Source organism: Pieris napi, chromosome 18 (assembly GCF_905475465.1).
Source record: "Pieris napi chromosome 18, ilPieNapi1.2, whole genome shotgun sequence".
NCBI classification, from domain to species: domain Eukaryota; kingdom Metazoa; phylum Arthropoda; class Insecta; order Lepidoptera; family Pieridae; genus Pieris; species Pieris napi.
This window is the reverse complement of record NC_062251.1, coordinates 1,188,521-1,209,855: the sequence shown is the minus strand read 5'-3', so window position 1 is coordinate 1,209,855 and position 21,335 is coordinate 1,188,521. Positions and strand designations below refer to the sequence as shown.

At 35.8% G+C, this 21,335-nt stretch overlaps 2 protein-coding genes, 1 long non-coding RNA gene, 2 other non-coding genes and 1 pseudogene across 5 annotated transcripts in view; 5 read left to right on the top strand and 1 right to left on the bottom strand.

Moving 5' to 3' along the window:
• LOC125058434 (glutamate receptor ionotropic, kainate 2) overlaps positions 1-1,397 on the top strand; it is a 42,853-nt gene extending 41,456 nt beyond the window's left edge. The window contains exons 20-21 of the mRNA XM_047662506.1: positions 334-472; positions 953-1,397. Of these exons, the coding sequence (XP_047518462.1) occupies positions 334-381 (48 nt within the window). The 3' untranslated portion in view covers positions 382-472; positions 953-1,397. The remainder of the gene's footprint in view (positions 1-333; positions 473-952) is intronic.
• A 5,811-nt stretch (positions 1,398-7,208) lies between these two features.
• Positions 7,209-10,998, bottom strand: LOC125058786. The gene is made up of 4 exons (XR_007118508.1): positions 10,931-10,998; positions 10,557-10,590; positions 8,246-8,366; positions 7,209-7,309 (listed from the first exon to the last, which is right to left on the bottom strand). It is a non-coding gene; the product is annotated as an uncharacterized LOC125058786 (long non-coding RNA).
• Positions 9,457-9,575, top strand: LOC125058956. Its single transcript, XR_007118569.1, has one exon. It is a non-coding gene; the product is annotated as a 5S ribosomal RNA (ribosomal RNA).
• Positions 9,755-9,873, top strand: LOC125058986 (annotated as a pseudogene).
• Positions 10,053-10,171, top strand: LOC125058941. The gene has a single exon (XR_007118555.1). It is a non-coding gene; the product is annotated as a 5S ribosomal RNA (ribosomal RNA).
• A 7,383-nt stretch (positions 10,999-18,381) lies between the features above and the next one.
• The window catches only part of LOC125058435, a 49,564-nt gene continuing 46,610 nt past the window's right edge, over positions 18,382-21,335 (top strand). Inside the window, exons 1-2 of the mRNA XM_047662507.1 lie at positions 18,382-18,467; positions 21,131-21,177. Of these exons, the coding sequence (XP_047518463.1) occupies positions 21,147-21,177 (31 nt within the window). The 5' untranslated portion in view covers positions 18,382-18,467; positions 21,131-21,146. The remainder of the gene's footprint in view (positions 18,468-21,130; positions 21,178-21,335) is intronic.

Here is a 21,335-nt window from a genome sequence, read left to right as displayed (position 1 = left end):
TCAAATTGTTGACTGTCGAAGGCTGTCCCTTATTGGTCGGCTTTATAGTAGACCGTTCTATGTCCATAGAGTTAGGAATGAAACACGGGTACAGTCAAATAAAATGAATGCACTTCAAGAATTGTGACTTCATGTGATTCATTACTTAGTAGGTAATCAATAATTCTGACATAAATAAATGAATCAGTGGCGCTACAACCACTTTAGGTCTTGGCCTCAGATTTTTGAATCTGTTTCATGATCATTTTTAAATCTAATAGGCATTTTTAAATCTATCAGCCTCCAGTGCCTGACACTCGCTGTCATGCGCTGTCATGGTGAAAAATATTTCAGGCAGACGCGTCAAGCACTGTAGAGCTAAAGGAACTGCGCTGGTCGTAGCGCGGGGCGCGGAGGGGGGCGTCCGCGCCCTCCTCCCCCCGCCGCCCCTCGCACTCCCTGCCGCGCTGCGTGCGACCGCCCGCTTACTGCAGTGAGTTTATGCTAGCCTGGTACTTCATAAACAATAAAATAGCGCCCCCGCCTTTCAACGTTTTAAACTGTATTTAAAGTATTTCCAACTATAAACCGACTTCAATTGGTATTTAAACGATTTTCAACTTATTAAGGTTATTTACTAAGCTTTGTTTAAATATTTTTTACTCATAAAGTAAATTTAGAGGGTATTTAGACGCTTATCAACTTTATGACTTTATAAGATGCAACTTTTCTTTATTTATAGTTTTAAACGTTGTGAATTGTAAACTGAACTTTTGACAATTGTCATTTGTGCTGAAAAATAAGCATTTGTTTCTTTTTTTGACGTCTATCATTTGTCACGAAAATCGGCATTTGTTTTTTTTTCATTTCTGTTTGTCATTGTTGTTTTTTTTATATATTCAACTGTTTCCATAGATATTTAATGCATGTTAATACGGTAGTATTACGTCTCAGATAGTTTCTCGCCTTTCAGATTCAACATCTACCCTGAGACGAACTTCGTCCTACGTACTAAAGGAACCGCGGGAGAAAAAACATGTTCAAATACTTGCCTAGAATACCAAAGTGTAACTTTACAAAGTCTAATTTTTTCTATATATATATATAAAAAGGTTTGAAGGGACTTCCATATATTCATCGACAATACAATAACGAAAGTATATCCATCTCTTTCTGATAAATTGAGTTTACACTGCTATAAAAAGAGACAGGTAAGTCAACTTAATAAATAAAATATTACAACAAGAATGGCGCCAAATGCGCAAAGCGGGCACAGATAACAAATTGTAAACCACAGACTATTTTTTTTTTAATTTCAATAGTCTGTGCATGCAGTTGTCAGCTGTCGACGTACAGTGTCACATACTTTTCTTGGCCGGTAAGAGCGTCGCTGTCATGAATATTAGTATTGTCAGTGATTTATTCACTGACAATACTATTATTTTATTAACCATTATAAGGGGAATAGTTTATTGAAATGTCTTAAAACATATAGTATACTAGTATCTAGAAAATACAACTCTAGGCTTAAATAAATGTGACACAAACAGGAACAACCGTTATGATAGGTTTTGTTACCTGCACTATTAATATAATATCTTTTAAGATACTTAGCAATCAGAACCGTTTGATAATTAAAACATTACCATTGTAATTAATAATGCTGAATGATTTTTATAAGATGTTGGTAGATAGGAAAATTATTCATTGTATTCATTCAGTCTGACATTTCAAAATGGCGACGGTAGTACAAAGTTCAGCCGCCGGCCAAGAAAAGTATGTAGCACTGTATAAATATACGTAAATATACTGTCATTCTATCAGTGTATTTGTCTGTGCTTGCTGGGCATTGACAAAATACTTTTGGAAGCCTTAAAAGATAAATATTGTCTATGCCTACGTACCCTTCAAACCTTATCTGTATTAATTGATAGCTATTATATTATATGAATGATTTATTGGACTTGGATATGCTTTGAAAAATAAAGATAGATTTTGTCAGCAGAACTTATCGTGGGAATATATAAAGAACACATAAATGGTATATTATCTGTCAAAATTTAATTGTGATTTTGACGTTTACGAGCGCTGTTTGTTAGCTCTTGTCTGTGTTAAAATTACACTTTGACAAACTGTAGATTTTATACTTACCTATGATCTGTGAAGTACAATATTTAACATGACAATTGACCTACAAAAATGGCCTCCATTTCTAGCAAATCAGTGTCAAACTAAAATGAATAAATTTCTTTATAAAACTGACACCTTAGTGTCTTAAAGCAGTTATGGGATATTAAATTGCGCAATTTAATTTATTATATATTTATTTAATTGATCTTCATACTGTTTTATTTTTTTCCTTCTCTGTATTTTTAAGGTTTTAAATGTATACTGTGGTACTTAGACACCGAGGTTTTTGGTCCGTTTTTTTAAGTACAATACTTTAAGCGACCCCGTAACCTAATCCTTTTTATCTTAAAGCGATTGCGTTTTTATTTTAGGTCAATTAATATAAAAATTGTATCAAGACGGACAAGACAGGAATAGCAAAAACCTCAAAAGCCTTAAACAAAACATGTCTAAGGCTGGCGAAGTGTCCCTAGACTGATTTAAAAAAAAATTGTTTGTAAAGTCGGTTTACGGTTTAGTTTATCGTGACAACGCCATAACAAAACATTGATGAAATGATGCAGACTTTTATGACTAAAATTGAATATTTTTTTTGAGTTATCACTATTTTGTATAGATACAAAGAAGGAGTGAATCTTTGGAGGTATAGGCCAATCGATTGGAAGGGATATAGATGCGGTGCAAGCTTACAATGAGCGTAACGGGACACTGAGCGTAACGGACTATGAGCGTAACAGGACGCGCGTTCATCGATTTATTAGACGTTGTCACGTTAAAATTAACAAGTTTTGTGTAAGGCTTTCCCCAGACTGATTTTAAAAATGAATTGACAATTTTTCTCAAACATATTGTATCTTCATAGATCATTTCACAAATATATTATATTTAAAGCGTAATATATATTTAGATATAAAGGAATTTTTAACACCACCTTGTAATGTAAGTAATATATTTGATTTAAAAAAATACGAAAAAAACATTCATTAATAAACAATGTTGGTATTTTTCCGAATGTTTATTTTTTAATTACGCATAAAAACTAAAAGAAAATACCTTTTTTGGTACAAAGTTTTCTCTTGATATGCAACAGGAGGCAATGGGTAGAAAACTAATGTCGTTTCAGAACTGGTACGCTCTCTGAAGGACCCTAAGTCGAATTGATTCGGAAATACTTCAGTGGATATCTGCCTTGCGATTCTGTAACTCACTTTTCGAACTCACACAGCGGTTTTCGCATCGGCGGTCGCTCTAAAATCAGTCGTGAAGCAGTCATTTAATGTTTTGGCATTCTGAAAAGGTGGGAGCTTGTAGTTTATTGTTTATCAGAATGCCAAATCATAAAATGACTGCTTCACGACTGATTTGAGAGAGACCGCCGATGCGAAAACCGCTGTGTGAGTTCGTGAAGTGCGTTACAGAATCGCAGGGCTGGTATTAATTCGAACAAAATAATAGGGGATTTATTGAGAGAACTTATGAATATAAAAAAGCGTGCACTTTTTAATATTTTAAGTTTTTAGTACGTAACATACTTTATGCTACCCCATAGAGAACGCCTCTCCGGATTCAAAACCTTTTTAAAAAATTCTCCCCATAAAAACTTTCCTCAGAGTTCAAGGAATAAATACTCCAATTGATATAACAGTCTTCGAGTTTTGGGCTAACATTGCGAGGGTGAAAATTTAGATACGTCACGAAGATGTGCAGCGCTTTTGTCGAAGAAAAAGGAGAAACCGATTGAGAGAGAATGAGAAGGGCGAATTACCTTATAGAAATTCTATTTTTATGAAATATTAGTATTCTATATTTTATGCTAAATAATTTATTTAAATCTCAAATGATGAATTGTAAATTAAAATGCCACGTGTTTTTATTATTTTAATGACAATTAAATTATACAAGTTTGACATAAGAGACATATCTTCCTTTTTTCCTCCCTCTAAGTCTCGGAAATCTACAGTTTAAGATTAGTATAAATATGAACAAGACTTAAAAAATAGTTTGCCAAAGAAAATTCACTTCTGACATGTGTACTTTGTACGCACGCACTTTTTTTTAAAGGACAATTATAATTCAGCGATAAACATGTTTTCTTATTTACAGTAAAAGGTGGTGTTAAATTATGAAAATATTATATATATGAAAATATTATTATAAAACAGATCTATCGTAATTGTAACATGCGTGGTAAACAAGATTTTGGACTGTTTGGAATTTTAAATGATGATGAATCTAAGTCATCCAATAATAAAGTGTTATTTTGCGTACAACATTCAAAGTTTGCCAGTAAGTTTAAAGTTTAGTTTAGTTACATTTTAAGTTGTTTTGATAAGTGATTACTTAGACTAATTATACTTTTAATGAAACAGTGTGCCAAAAGTTTGTTATTACCCTTAGTACAAACTATCGAATAGTATTCGTGTAGTAAAGTAATACTATACACCTGTGTTGGTGATGCCAAAATCTGTCGGAGCAATGGCGCTGGTATCAAATGTCGTTGTCATAATGTCAGAGCTCGTTAATTAAAGTCAGTCTAATCAGTTTTTAACAGTTAATACTTGTCGTTTATTAGATTTATCAATATTGCGAGAAGTACAAATTAATATACTATTTGATAGTCTGTAGTCTGTCATAGTCATTATTAATGTTAGAGCAATGGCGTTAGTGTCAGCTGTCATTGTCATAATAAATATCACAGAGCTCATAAATTAACGTCAAAATCTAATCAGTTAATACTTGTCGTTAACTCGATTTGTCGAAATTACGAGAACTATATATTTGATAGTCTGTTTTAATAGTAATGTCATAGCCATTATTATTAATGTCAGAGCAATGGCGTTAGCGTCAGCTGTCATTTTTATTTTCGGCCTCTGTTACATAAAAGTACAATGACAGCTGATACCAGCGCCATCGCTCCGACAGATTCAATGTCTCCAACACCAACACCGGTTCTATAGTATTAGTTTACTACACGAATACTATTCCACGGTATGTTTTTACTAAGAGTGTCAGATTTAATTCGTAATTTAATTCTACGGACCAAAGCTTAAAGCTTGGTTCACAATATGGATTTCTTGAGGTCTGTTTTAATGATATCGTTACCATGGCAACAAAGCTTCTTTGACTACGTTTAATAGGAATGAAGGTTTCTGTTTGACCGTGGCTTATGTACTATTATGTATTATGTACTCCGAATTATCGAAGGCATTGCACATTGTCCCATTGAATGTGAACCAAATGTAAATATTACAATGATTTTGATTTACAGTTATCTCGGATCATATTCTGTTTTTTATTTAGAGTCTGCATGGTCATGGTTTACATATAGTCATTTGTTCAGATTGATTGATATATAGTCAGTCGGTAAAAAGTAAGTTTTGGGTCTGACAGTCAAAAGTCTGTTCTAGTACCTAATTAAGTCGTTAGCTGTTACTGCTATGACACTTCACCCTGACCATACAGTTTGAGATATTACCAGTAAAAAGTAATGGTCTGACTTTTAAAAGTCAGGTACTAATCTACCTAAAGCGTTAGCTTTTACTGCAATAACACTTTACCTTGACCATGCAGTTTGAGATATTGTGAGTAAAAAGTAATAGTCTGACTTTTAAGTCAGGTACTAACCTATCTAAAGCGTTAGCTTTTACTGCAATGTCACTTTACCTTGACCATGCAGTTTGAGATATAGTCAGTAAAAAGTCAGTTCTAGTTTTATTAAAGCGTTAGCTGTCATTGCAGTGACACTACCCTGACCATGCAGCTATGCTTGTTAAACGGTTTCTTAAAACATTTAAATGTGATATTAAATAAATGTCTACTCACGACTAAACATTGTAAATTGTTTTATATAAAATGAATAAGAGAAGGTTGGTATTTCAATTGTCATCAACTTTTCTGTCCCTCTGGCTGAGGAGAAAAACATGAGGAAACCGCCGTGCCTTAGGGGTCGTTCAAGTATTACGTAAGCACCATAGGGTTAGGGGGGGGGGGGGGGGTTTGATTTTGTTATTTGGTGATTGAGATGACGTCAACAGTAATTATTTACTTTTTTACACATATTACCCACACATTGTCTATGCTTGAAAACGAAATGCATTTTCGATTTCTTTTTTTTTTTTTTTCAGGCAATCAGCCTCTTGGCTTTTATCAGATTTTTAGGGGAAAGGTTGGCAATTAGGGAACGCAAATCCAATAATTTACTCCCTCCGTAATTTTTAAACTGTCAGATTGCGGCAAGTTTCGCCCTTTTTAGCCGATAGACACTGTCCGTCGTTTCCAAGAGGCCCGAAGCTAGGGGGTTCACGTGTTGCTGAAGTCTCATTTTGTATCGCACGGTTGATCTTTTAATGTCTTCCTCGACAGTGGCAATTCCCAAATATTTATGGACTTCAGTATTTCGTGTTAACCACAGCGCTCCGCTCATATTTCGCAGTGTTTTGTTTTGTAGCCGCTGCAGGATTTCGATATTGGAGCGGCTTGCTGACCCCCAGAGCTGTATCCCATAGAACCTGTATCCCATAGAACCATTTTCGATTTCTACAAAAAATTAATACGTTTATGTACTATTATTTTTAAGGGCTTTGCTTACTTTTGACGACAAGAGGAAGGGGGGGGGGGGATAAATTGCAGTAAATCTGCTTACGTAATACTTGAACGGCCCCTTAGAGCCAAAAAGTCAATGGCGTCAGGCACAAGAGGCTGATTACCCACTAGCCTATTGGATGGATAAATCATGAAACAGTTTTCTTTGATATTAATTCAATCTACCACTCTACCAGACTCAGACTAAAACGCCTATATAGGCTGTCTCACTCTAACGCGTACCGGCTGCACCAGCCCCGCTTACGTCACCGATCTCGTCAGAGAGATGTGAATACGCAGTATGGGTTCTGTCCCGCTCTAACGCGTATTGGACGCACCTATATTACGTCATCGTGTGTTAGGTATTATTTTCGTTACGGAATTTCTTGATTCGGTCGCCGGGCTCAAAGCCCGCGATAAAATCTATGCAATAGCTTAACAAGATAATGACAGTTGTAATATCACTCTCGGCGTTGCTTGGTGTTTTGTGATTGTACAAGTTTTTAATAAAAAATTAATGTGTTCATTTGTTTTATTATATTTGAATGAATTTCCTTATATTAAATAAATCCTGGATTTTCTTTATCGGCACTTTGTAGTTCAGTAATTCTGGGAGTATCTGCAATAATAACCAGTCATAAGTAGATGAAGGAAATATAGTAAAAAAACTGTATAGCAACAAAAATAAAGCTCAAAAAGCGCAAAACTTTGTAACGAAAATGTTTTTTTAATGAACACCAACCAACCCATAGACACTCACATTGCCAGAGAGCTCACAAGTGCGTTGCCGGCCTTTTAAGAATCGGTACTGATAGAACAGGGGGCAAGCGGACAAGAGGCTCATCTGATGTTAAGTGATACCACCCATAAACACTTACATTACCAGACGGCTCGCGCGAGTACGTTGCCGGCCTTTTAAGTAGAGGTACTTATAGAGCAGGAGGCAAACGGGCAGTAGGCTCATCTGATGTTAAAAATTGGTCGCTCTTTTCTTGAAGTACACGTATGTATGAACCAAGGCTGTACAGACGAATTGTGAATTAAAAGCCATTTGTTTTTAATATCGAAGAAATAAAATAAAAAAAAAATTATTTGTATTAATTTCGACACTTAATATTTTAATGACAATTAAATTCCTAACATATCTTCCTTTTTCCCTCCCTCTAAGTCTCGGAAATCTAAAGTTTTAGATTTGTATAAATATGAAGAAGACTTTTTTTTTGGCTCTGGCACGGTTTGTGCATTAGCCAGCGTCAAGTATAAGATTTTTATAATTCGTGCTTTTTGGCTTAGAAATTCGACCATGTCCTCCATGTACGGTTTAAGCACTCGCCCGGTACCGCACAACCCTCCCAAAGGCCGAGAACAAATTTAAATTAAATTAAAACATGCCCTCGAACCGGGAATCGAACCCGGTACCCCTCACCTAGCTGCCACTTAATAAGACCGCTAGGCTATGAGGCCCTCCATGAAGAAGACTTAAAAATTAGTTTGCTAAAGAAGTTTCACTTCTGACGTGTGTACTTTGTACGCACGCACTTTTTCAAATACATACCTGCGAATCACGGTTGAGTCCCTCAAATCCTCTGTCTGAATAGCGGTGACTTGATCGCCTGTCAGAATCCTCTGAACTGCTGACACCACCACCTGTTGACTGCTTCTGGACCACGATACACCTAGAACCAATGCTCTGGATGTTTAAATTGTTCAGTTCCACCAATTGTTTAGTTTGTAATTACACGCTTTATATTAGCTTCACCTGTATGTAACCGACTCCTTCGGACTCGATTTTGACCCACTTTTAACGGACAGATTTAATTCAAACTTTGCGCACCTGTCAAAGATCGATGACAAGGCAATAATCCGAAAAAAAATGAAAAAGATAAAAAAAAAATTAACTAAAAATTAAATAATAGTTAAAAAAAACTAAAAAACACGCTTTTAAAGCACATCAAACTAAAAAGTGAAAAATAATTCCTAATTTAGGCTGAAAATGGTACTGAACAAAAAATACTGGTATTATTGTGAAAAAGCGTGGGTTGCTCGATAGACGAAAAATATGGCACAGAGCGCCTTTGTGCACAGTGCTTTAAAAGCGCGTTTTTTAGTTTTTTTTAAACTATTATTAATTTTATGAGTTTTAATCAAATAGTTTGAAACTTTTAAATATTGAACAATTCAGCTTGTTGGGATTTTATGTACCTTCACTCTCATTTTTTGGTCTACATTGACCGGACTTCTCCGAAACGGCTCAACTGATTCTTATGAAATTTTTTATTAATATTCATTATGTCTGAGAATCGGCTACTATCTATCATTGAAACTTTTAAGTGATAAGGGGTGTCCACCCCAAATAGATTTTTATTTTATAGAAATTTCTTTTTGTTTTTATTGGAACGAAGTTCCTTATCGCGCGTTGTGAAAGGGGGCTAGACGGAATAAATTCTTACGAAAAGTTGTCACGACACTTTTTTGCTATTTGCTATTGTAATACACCGGTTCTCGTCCGATCACCGAAGTTAAGCAACGTCGGAAGAGGTCAGAACTTGGATGGGTGACCGCCTGAGAACACCTCGTGATGTTGCCTTTTTTTTTGTAGGGATAAGAAATGAAAATTATTTTTGGAATCACTTAACTAAATTAGTCTTGTTGGAACGAAGTTATCGAGCGTTGCGAAAGGGGGCTAGGCGGAATGAATTAAGACCAAAAGTTGTAACGACACTTTTTGCTATTGTTGTTATATTTTACATTTTCGATTTAACTATCGCCTACGTCCATACCACGTTGAATACACCGGTTCTCGTCCGATCACCGAAGTTAAGCAACGTCGGGCGAGGTCAGTACTTGGATGGGTGACCGCCTGGGAACACCTCGTGATGTTGCCTTTTTTTTTGTAGGGATAAGAAATGAAAATTATTTTTGGAATCACTTAACTAAATTAGTCTTGTTGGAACGAAGTTATCGAGCGTTGCGAAAGGGGGCTAGGCGGAATGAATTAAGACCAAAAGTTGTAACGACACTTTTTGCTATTGTTGTTATATTTTACATTTTCGATTTAACTATCGCCTACGTCCATACCACGTTGAATACACCGGTTCTCGTCCGATCACCGAAGTTAAGCAACGTCGGAAGAGGTCAGAACTTGGATGGGTGACCGCCTGGGAACACCTCGTGATGTTGCCTTTTTTTTTGTAGGGATAAGAAATGAAAATTATTTTTGGAATCACTTAACTAAATTAGTCTTGTTGGAACGAAGTTATCGAGCGTTGCGAAAGGGGGCTAGGCGGAATGAATTAAGACCAAAAGTTGTAACGACACTTTTTGCTATTGTTGTTATATTTTACATTTTCGATTTAACTATCGCCTACGTCCATACCACGTTGAATACACCGGTTCTCGTCCGATCACCGAAGTTAAGCAACGTCGGGCGAGGTCAGTACTTGGATGGGTGACCGCCTGGGAACACCTCGTGATGTTGGCTTTTTTTTTCGTCGTAAGATTGGTGTCGAGAAAATCTATCATACTGTTATGATACCAATTAACATATAAATTAATCGAAAGGAATTTCGTTCCATCCGGGTGTCCCTTGACACCTCTAAAGTTTTTTTTTTATGATGCAACATACAAAAATACATACCCTTAATTTGCACTCCACTCCGATTAACATGGCAAAACAAACGTTTGTCGGTTCAGCTAGTAAGTATGTATAATTTATTTAGTTTAATTTTTTTTATATAATAGGGGGGCAAACGAGATTGCGGGACGACCAAAATGGGCAGTCTACGCAGCCCATAGACACCCAATTTTAGTGGGTGCGTTGCCGGCCTTTTAGGGAGAATTAAATAGACCAATATATTTAAACTAACCGTTTTTGTCTTGACATTGCATTTCCGAAGATATCTGAAATACAAAGCAGGATAAATATAAAATAACAACACTAAAAAGAAAAAAAAAGAAAAAGGTTATACCCCGGTATGTGGGTTGGCCTAGTGGCTTCAGCGTGTAACTCTCATCCCTTAGGTCGTAGGTTCGATCCCCGGCTGTGCAGTGTGCACCAATGGACTTACTATGCGCTAACATTCGCTCGAACGGTGTAAGAAAACATCGTGAGGAAACCGACTTGCCTTAGACACAAACAGTGTGTCTTGTGTCAGGCACAGGAGGCTGATCGCGAAAAAAAATTTCGCTTTTACAGTGGTTTCATAAAACCACACAATCCTTTTTTTATATAAAAACTTACCGTCATTTATAAACAGAAACAAAACGAGTGCGTAGCGATACATGTTACTGATAAAAATATGATTGTACATTTGTTTATATATTTTTAATGTCTAATCACCGATGCGGGCGTAATTATAAGATACAAGATAATATCACTCTCTAAACCAGTGTTTTCCAACATAATGCCATGCCTTCCTATATTGGTATGATAACCCTAACATACATTATTTAGCTATTGCATAGATTTTATCGCAGATAAATTATATTATAGATAGATTTAATCAAGAAATTCCGTAACGAAAAAACCTAACACACGATGACGTAATATAGGTGCGGGCAATACGCGTTAGAGCGGGACAGAACGCATACTGCGTATACATCTCTCGTAGCGAGCGCGGCCGGTGCAGCCGGTACGCGTTAGAGTGAGACAAAGTATATAGGCGTGTTAGTCTGAGTCTGGTATAGTGGTTGAATTAATATCAAAGAAAAAACATCTGTTGTCTGTAAAGTCGGTTTACTGACGATAGTTGAACGTGACAACGTCACGAATCGCTCACTCAAGTAAGAGAGAGACAGATGCCTCTCTGTTGCTTCGCGCTCTCGCTTGCACTTCAAGCCTTAAATGGAACGCCGTATAGCGAGGTAACGCCGCATAAGTCATGTTTTTTCGTGCGTGCAACCGGCTCCATCGAATTAGGCCGGCTCCACACGTTGGCCCCAATATTGGCCCCAACGCTATTCGTCCAACGTGTGGATCTAGAAAATGGCATTGGTCCCAACGTTGGGGCGAGTGTTGGTAGTTGGCCGGCTCGTGTCGGTTTCATCAAAGGAATCTGCGCCAACGCTCGCGATCTGTCCACACGTTGGCGCTTTGCTCAGTTCTGTTACAACACGCAGCGAGTGCGTACGTCGAACGAGAATGGCTTCCTCATCCACAAAATCGCCACCAGCATGGACAAGTGAAAAAGTAATAGAATTAATTGAACTTTATCAAGCACATCCAATAATATGATGGATCATAAAAATAAAAATTTAATAGCTGATGCATGGCGCACCATTCAACAAAATATGGGAATGAATTTCTCAATTGAAGATTTAAAAAAAAAAGCGAGAATCTTTAATGAGCACATATCGCCTTTACAGAAAGAAAATTAGTGACTCTACTCGATCTGGATCATCAACAGATGATATTTTTCTTTCTCCTATTTATGATAAATCAATAAATTAATTGAAAATAAATTTCTCAGTAACAAATATAAATGTTCATATGCTATAAACGCGCTCAGAGTAGTTTCGATTTCTGTATCGGACATCTTCACATTGGCCCTGACGGGACGGAACTAGTTTATTAGCCAACGTGTGTACGCCTCACCGAGTTTGCAGTCCAACGTTGGTACGAGCGTTGGGACCCACATGTGGAGCCGGCGTTATAAGACGATGTCACGTCAAAATACTGCAAAAATAAATAAATAATTATAATCTATATATATATATATATATATATATATATATATAATGAAAATGGTCTTCGTTTGAGGCTCAATCACGCCTAAACCACTGATCGTATCGACATGAAACTACCACCGTTCGATGCGAAATTTTTCCTAGATGGTTTATGGCTATTTATTTATTAAATTCCAACGTTCCTTCATTTTTTTATTGCTGTTTTACTTTTATGAAAACTTATCCATACGCACTTCACCGCGGAAACATTCGGGGAGGCTTCCTAGAACCTCTAAACGTCAACATCTGTTAAAAACTCGATTTTCGAAATATTTCAATTTTCTTAGCGGGAAGTTAAAGAAGAATAATAAAAATATGAAAAAAAATAAAATAATGAAACATAAAATTTATTTTAATTCGTCCAGCAAAGCGGGCGCGAAACGGCTAGTTGTACGTATATAAGTTGATAAAAAATGCTATGCAATAGTTTTACCGCGGCAGTCCCCGAGTTTTTATTTTTAATATCTAAAGTTGAATAAGCAGTGTTGGCCTAGTGGCTTCAGCGTGCGACTCTCATATCTGAGGTCGTGGAACCCCGGCTGTGCACCAATAGACTTTCTATGTGCGCATGTATGGTGAAGGAAAACATCGTGAGGAAACCGACATGTCTTAGACCCAAAAAGTCAAAGTGTGTCAGGCTCTGGAGGCTGATCACCTACTTGCCTAGATTTAAAAATGATCATGAAATTCAGAAATCTGAGGCTAAGACCTAAACAGGATTTATTTTTAAAATTGAATTACTCAAGACACTTAAATGATTTAGGAAGAAATTACTTGTATTGTTAACGAAATACAATAAATAGATTTTAAAAAATGTTAGGTATGATTGGCCCTCATCTAACCTAGACCTCAACCCTTTAGACTTCAAATTATGGTCAGTATTAGAGGACATGACCTGCTCTAAAGACACGGCGATATTGAGTCTCTTAAAGAATCTTTGGAGCAAGCAGTGGCGAAATTTCCCTTGGAAACAGTGCGTAAATCAATCGATTCGTGGCCAAACATATTAAAGGCCTGTATAAAGGCCAAAGGCTATTCTGAATAGACATTGTTTTATTGTTTGCTGAGACTTTAAAAAATATGAAGGTAGACTTTTAAGTCTCTAATGAAAGAAGATAACGATAAAGCGCGGCAAATAAAAAAAATTAGTATGGTATCCCTAAAAGTATAATATATTTTGTGCATTAAACTTACTTGATTTTATTTTATTATTTTTTACATTGATAGTAACTGTATTTCTATGGAATTAAATACTTATTTAGTATTTTACTATGGATTGACAACACAACTTTATTCGGAATAATAAAATCCTGCGAAAGAAACGAAATATTCTATGAAATAATACAAAGTTTATGCTATTATACCTGTTAACTATTCGGAAAAAATATATATTGGAAATAAAAATGAGTAATTGCATGAAGTTTCAAGATAATAAATCATAAGTACTAAGCTGAGAAATTCAATGACATTCTGTGTTGCCATCCGAAAGTTTTCAAATAACTCAATTATCTTCTTACATTAGCCAGACTCTATCAGCATTGCTACTACTGTATTTACATTTGTAAGAGAACTTATAGCCAGAATCGTTGATGAAAAACTGGAATTCCAAATAATTACTTAAAAATAATACATTTTCGAATAGCCCCCCACAGGGGGGCTGGGGGAAAAAAATGCACTTATGTACGCGCATAAGAAGTTATACTTCTTTGGCATTATTAAAAATAGTTTTTCATCAAATCATCAATCAAAGACTGGAAAAGGAGTTAAAAAGGTCAGTGAATAAAGGGCTTTTATTATTATTATTATTAACCAAGTACACTTATGAGCGTCAACAGAAAATGTTAAATTTATTCTACTCTACTTTCACTACCAGTTCGCAAGTCAAGGACGTAGAGCGGAAAAGAAGAACTGGCAAGAAACTCTCCGCCACTCTTTTGAATCGCCAAGTTTTGAGTCAAACAAATTGTTTAACTGGAGCAACTCAATCATTTAAATATTCGTCAAATTTATAAAAAGCTTTATTGATTAATTTACGTTTAACGAGAGTTTTGAATTTATTCAGTGATAATTCTCAAATTCCAAATAAGGAGTGGTTTATCTTCTGGAGCCTGGTTGGTGGTACGCTTAGATTTGTTCTGTTTCGAGTATTATACTGGTGAAAGTCACCATTTGTAATCGCTTATATTTTTTTGTACATACAAAGCTTCAAGAATATATTGACTAGATAATGTCATAATGTTTAATTCCTTAAACATATTCCGTACCAAATCCCTTGGAGAAACACAGCTACCACCTTATGCTTGAAAATTAATTATACAAACATGATAATCAATCAATTCATTTAGTACAATGCCACACACACTTATCATTATTATTAATTAACATTATCGTGGGTATATTATTTTTTGTCTGTATGAGATAACTACAAGCAAACAGCGACATGCAACGACATCTATATATATATCTTAATATATATAATGTTCGTGTCACGTTGTTTGTCCGCTATGGACTCCTAAACTACTGAACTGATGTCAATCAAATTTGCACACCGTGTGCAGTTTGATCTAACTTAAAAGATAGGATAGCTAACTTACAATTTATACCCGCAATATTATTTTATTGCAAAATATTTGTTTATTATTTGATAGTCACAATTCTAATAGATGGCGTTGTGTTGAAAGTACCAACGTTTCACATAAGCTACAATTTAATGGTAACTAAATGGTAATAGCCAACAAAAAAGCATGGTGGTCCACATAACTGGTGTTCTCCTACCGTTTCCCTTGAATAGTTTGCTACTATGTAATATAACAAAAACCTTAGCCAAAGCAACGCTTCGCCGGTCTGCTAGTATATATATAAAATTCTCGTGTCACAATGTTCGTTCCCATACTCCTCCGAAACGGCTCGACCCATTCTTATGAAATTATTAATGCATATGCATCCTCCAATGGATCAAAGACATCACATCCGGCCGCGTGCGTCTCTTTCACTATTGGCTCCAAAATGGCTGGATCATGACGGAGGCAAGAGAGTGGAGTATGTCGTCAAGCGCGGCGTGGCGAGAACGTCCTGCACTCTTGGCAATGTCTCCAAGGCTACTAACTTCAAAGCCACAAGGACACTTGTGGGACACATATGGGCACTCGTAAGAGAAGGCTGATAGCAATTGTTCCGGTGGTCGGTGCTCTAAAGTACCAGCTTCTTCCTTTCGACCAAATTGTGCGAAGGGCTTGTCGAATTGTCAATCTTGATACTCTCTCTACGCAGAGATCTTGCGTCTCTATGCGTATTCTAATAAGTGTACCATGGAGAGTGTTCTGAAGAGTTGAGTTTATCCTTCCTTCTTTCATCACCGTACGAGCCGTAAAAAATTTCATCAGCATCACCTTGATGGGTGGAAATCCTTCACAGTCCGCTTCACCAGACACTTTCTTTTGTGACCTGGCGAACTGTAGAAAAGACTCCCTCCTCCGAGCTCCTTTTTTAAAGAAAGGGTATACGCCTGCCATTTTTGGGCGTCAAAAAAATGTGATTCAGGGTCTAAAAGAGTGCCAGTGTTTGGAGAAAGATAAGCATGAAGCTAATGATCAGCTCTCCTAGATGCCACCAGCCTTATTTTAAAAACATTTAATACACCAAATACTCTGATGATGGAGCTGGATGGTCAACTGTATTTTTTTATAGAACAGGGGGCAAACGGGCAAGAGGCTCACCTGATGGTAAGAGATACCGCCGCCCATGGACAATCTCAATGCCAGAGGGCTCGCGAGTGCGTTGCCGGCCTTTTAAGAATTGATACCCTCTTTTCTTAAAGGACCTAAATTGGCGCGGCAAAAACTGCCTTGAAAAATATATATAATATTTATTTATATTTTTTTTTTAGATTGGACAATTCACACCAATTGACCTAGTCCCATGCTAAGCTGGTGATGCTTGTGTTATGGGTACTAGGCAACGGATATAACATACATATTATAGATAGATAGACATATAAATACATATTTAAACACCCAAGACCTAAGCACAACACCAAATGCTCATCACATTGATGTTTGTCTCAGCCGGGGGTCGAACCCGGGACCCATGGATTCGCAGTCAGGGGTACTAACCACTAGACCAATGAGCCATCAAATATATATCATATATTTGATAAACTAAAATAACTCCCGGCTCACTTTCTCATTGTATTTTTTCTTTACACATTAGCCTTGGCAATCTTAATGAAACGCTATCACCACATTCTGTAGACCTCTACGACTCTCCGGTTCATACAATTTTCGTTATCAAAAATACAATAGTACGCGAAACGAGAGGTCACGTTGATTGGTCGTTTATAACGGGTCTTTAATTTATGGGTGAAAGGTCAAACGTTGTCAACGAACGGCGATAATGATGAGTGAACACGGTTGTAACTAATTTTTTTAACAGAATAAATATCATCTTAATATATATGAATTACGTGTCACGTTGTTTGTCCGCTATGGACTCCTAAACTACCGAACCGATTTCAATCAAATTTGCACACCTAGTGCAGTTTGATCGAACTTAAAAGATAGGATAGCTTACATCTCAATTTATACCCGCAATATTATTTTATTGCAAAATATTTGTTTATTATTTGATAGTCACAATTCTAACAGATGGCGCTGTGTAGAAAGTGCCAACGTTTCACATAAGCTACAATTTATTGGCATTACCACCAAAAAAGCATGGTGTTCCCCATGACTGGTGTTCTCCTACCGTTTCCCTTGAATAGGTTACTACTATGTTATATAACTAAAACCTTCCACAGCAACGCTTGGCCGGTCTGCTTAGTATCTTTATATATTTTAAACTATTAAATGCCATGGAAAACATAACTTGAGAGTACACATAATTATAGTCAGAGTACCAAGTCGGTTAATTCAGTTCTTAAAGGACCTTCTGTCTTAAGTCAAAAAGTCAAAAATCATTTAATCATATAGGTAACACAATGTACACTTATGAACGTCAAAAAAAATGTATATGAAATGCTTCTAACTTTACATTTAGAGCCAGTTCTCAAATCAAGGGCGTAGAACGGAAGAGAAGAACTGGCAATAAACTCTCTGCCACTCTTTTTAATCGCCATGTTTTTTTTAACACAACGTTTCTAAGCTGCAACCATTACACCATGTTCCACATGACATCTTAAGTAATTAACTTAGTTATTACGTAATTACCTAACCTAACATCTCATAGTGACCATATCATTATTATACAGTAATTGTATTCTAAATGAAGCTGCTATGTCTTATAGTGCCTTGGAGATCGAATTATCGAAAGGGATAATATATAAACAGTCAAGTAGGGGGGGGGGTGGGGGTGTGTCAATAATCTCCAAAAATTGCGTTACGTAATACTTGAACGCTCCGTAAAACGGATTTTTTATAAGAGATTTTTAAGCAACAGAAAAATAAGACAATAAACAAAAGTTAAAATGGGAAATATTATCGTCGTTTGTGATGATAGATAAGTCAGAAGGGACTTGAAATAGCCGAGTGGATAGAAAAAAGATGATAAAGCAAGCTGGGAAGATGAAAAGCGGGGAGATAAAGTAGTGAATATGATTTTTTGACAAGAATTTAGAAGAGGGCTACAATTGGAAATGTACTAGTTTTTTAATAAAATTATAATGAATAAAATCCAGGGTGAACGGCGTTTTTTTGTGACAGTGTTACGTCACTAAAAACATTTCTTTCAGTTCTCAAATCAAGGGCGTAAAGAACTGGCAAATAACTCTTCGGCACTCTTAAATCATGAGTATAATAAGTACCTACTCTTAAAAAGTCGGTAACGCACTCGCCCTGTGGCATTAAGAGTATCCATAGGCGTTATCACTTAACATCAGATGATCTTCCTACCCGTTTGCCTCCTGTTACATAAAAAGAACATTGAATATATAACGCTGGAGGTATATAAAATTATCAAAATATTAAAATACCAAGTTACAACCGCGGGCGCATCAATCTCATTACACCGAAGAATCATTACAGATGGCTGTCTTGAGACGAAAACAGTGTATTTAATTTGTAAGTATTGTTTAAATAATCGATACATATATCTCACTTGGTTCCAGTTCTAGTCCTAGTTCTAGTTCTAGTCCCAGTGCCTTTCTTGATACAAATATCGCAAGGAAAAGCATTAAGTGTCTACAGACAAAGTTATTTCTAGTACTCTCTTATTTTTTTTTTGTCTGAGTTTTACGCATAAAAATAGGTAATTATTGTGACAATTTGTTTTTAGTGGACAACTTTATTTTGTGCAAGAGTTGTTTTAAAGATTAGTCTAGCATTTTAAAATTGTTTTGGTATCGTTTAATACTCTAAAAATAGGTAATTATTGTGACAATTTCTTATTGGTGGACAATTTTATTTTGTGCAAGAGTGTTTCAAAGTTTAAGAGATTAGGCCGGCATTTTGAGATAGTTTTAATATCGTTTAATACGCTAAAAATAGGTAATTATTGTGACAATTTGTTTTTGATGGACAATTTTATTTTGTGCAAGAGTTGTTTTAAAGATTAGTCTAGCATTTTGAGATTGTTTTGGTATCGTTTAATACGTTTAAAAATAGGTAGTTATTGTGACAACTTGTTTTTGGTGGACAATTTTATTCTGTGCAAGAGTTGTTTTAAAGTTTTAGGAATTGGACCGGCATTTTGATATAGTTTTAATATCGTTAATATATAAATAAATATGCTTAGATATAGGTAGTTATTGTGACAATTTGTTTTTGGTGGACAATTGTATTCTGTGCAAGAGACACGCCACGATAAGAGAAAATTATTAAAGGCGCGATTTGAACATTTTTTATACACTTTAAGGTTAAAACTCAGGTCGCTAGTTAAACGACGCTGTTAAGTTAAAAGGTTAGGCTGTTAATTGAATGGCTGATTAAGGACATTTGATTAATTGACTGCGACATAGACATTTATTGAAGCTAAACTCTACCCTAGGATTAAAAGGATAGGATTTTATAAATAACATACACAAATTATTACAGATTTTTAAATAAATTTTCTGTGCGCATTTAACATTACGATAATAAACGCACCTAAATTACTAAAATATAAGTCTTTGCTCCAACTTCGATTTTGTTCCCTTTGGAGTCGAGATTATTGTACCGTAGAGTTCAAGTGCACAGGCGCTAATTAAAGATTTAAATTGGCGCCTGGTAGATAGTACCGGTGACCTCTGACCTGGTGCTTTCCTCAACGAATAAGTATCGCAATACAGCGAAGAAATGCTGGCAGAATTAAAGATACACTGCCACTGGGAGCTTACTTTTTAAATTTGTTTGTTTTTTTTATTTATTTTTTTTTAATTTTTATTATTACTATGTGGGTTAAGAACATTGTAAATACTGGTTATATGTTAAGGTTATTTATTTATTTATTAATTAGAATACTCTAATTTAATTCAAACTCAAACTCAAAACTCAAACTCAAAATAACTTATTCATGTAGGTAAACAAGTACACTTATGAATTGTCAAGTTAAATTAATTGTAAATTTACATTTACTACCAGTTCGCAAGTCAAGGGCGTAGAGCGGGTAAGAAGAACTGGCAAGAAACTTTCCGCCACTCTTTTTAATCGCCAAGTATTGTCATACAAATTGTTTGAACTGGAGCAAATCAATCCCAAGGATTAGGATCATTTAAGTATTCCGTTTGTTAGCATAATGTTAATACAATTATTATTTACTAAAAACGATATTTTACGTGAGAAAGCAATAGTAATGTTGGCCTAGTGGCTTCAGCGTGCGACTCTCATCTCTGAATTTTTAGAAGTCGTAAAATGAAAATAATTCATGAAGATAACACAATTTGTATGACTCAAAAATTTGCGATTAAAAAGAGAGGCGGTGAGTTTCTTGCCAGTTCTTCTTGCCCGCTCTACGCCCTAGACTTGCGAACTACCTTGCGATTCTGTAACTCACTTTTCGAACTCACACAGCGGTTTTCTCATTGGCGGTCGCTCTCAAATCAGTCGTGAAGCAGTCATTTTATGATTTGGCATTCTGATAAACAATAAACTACAAGCTCCCACCTTTTCAGAATGCCAAATCATAAAATGACTGCTTCACGATTGATTTGAGAGCGTCCGCCAAATGCCAATGAGAAAACCGCTGTGTGAGTTCGAAAAGTGAGTTACAGAATCGCAGGGCTGGTAGTAAATGTAAGTTTACAATTAATTTAACTTCTTTTCGGACGTTCATAAGTGTACTTGTTTACCTATATGTATAAAGTTATTTTGAGTTTGACTTTGAACTCTTAACATCAGGCAATCTAGCCGGTTTATACCTTAAAAAAGTTTTTTAATTTTTGAAGTGAAACTTCTTTAGGCGCAAGAGGGTACAATTTTTAAAAAACGTCACGAAGATGTGCAGCGATTGAGACCTATTGAGAGAGAGTGAGAAGGGTGAATCACCGTATAGAAATTATATTTTTAAAATTAAAATTTCGTAAAGAGAATTTATGAAATATTAGTATTTTATATTTGATGCAAAATAATTTATTGAAATCTCTAATGACGAATTTAAAAAAAATGCCATGCCTTCTAAAAAAATATAAAGTTTTAGATTTGTATAAATATGAAAAAGACTAAAAAATTAGTTTGCCAAAGAAGTTTCACTTCTGACATGTGTACTTTGTACGCACGCACCTTTTTTTAAAATAATTTATTTATTACAGGTCAGAATCAACCGCTATGTTGACGTTGGGTTTAATATTATTTTACGGTAAGTAAACATAATATTCATATTTTAAAGGCCAGCAACGCACTCGCGACCCCTCTGTCATTGATACTGTCCATTAGCGGCAGTATCACTTAACATCAGATGAGCTTCCAGCCCGTTTGCCTTCTGTTCTATAAGTCCCAATGCATAAAAGTCCGGCA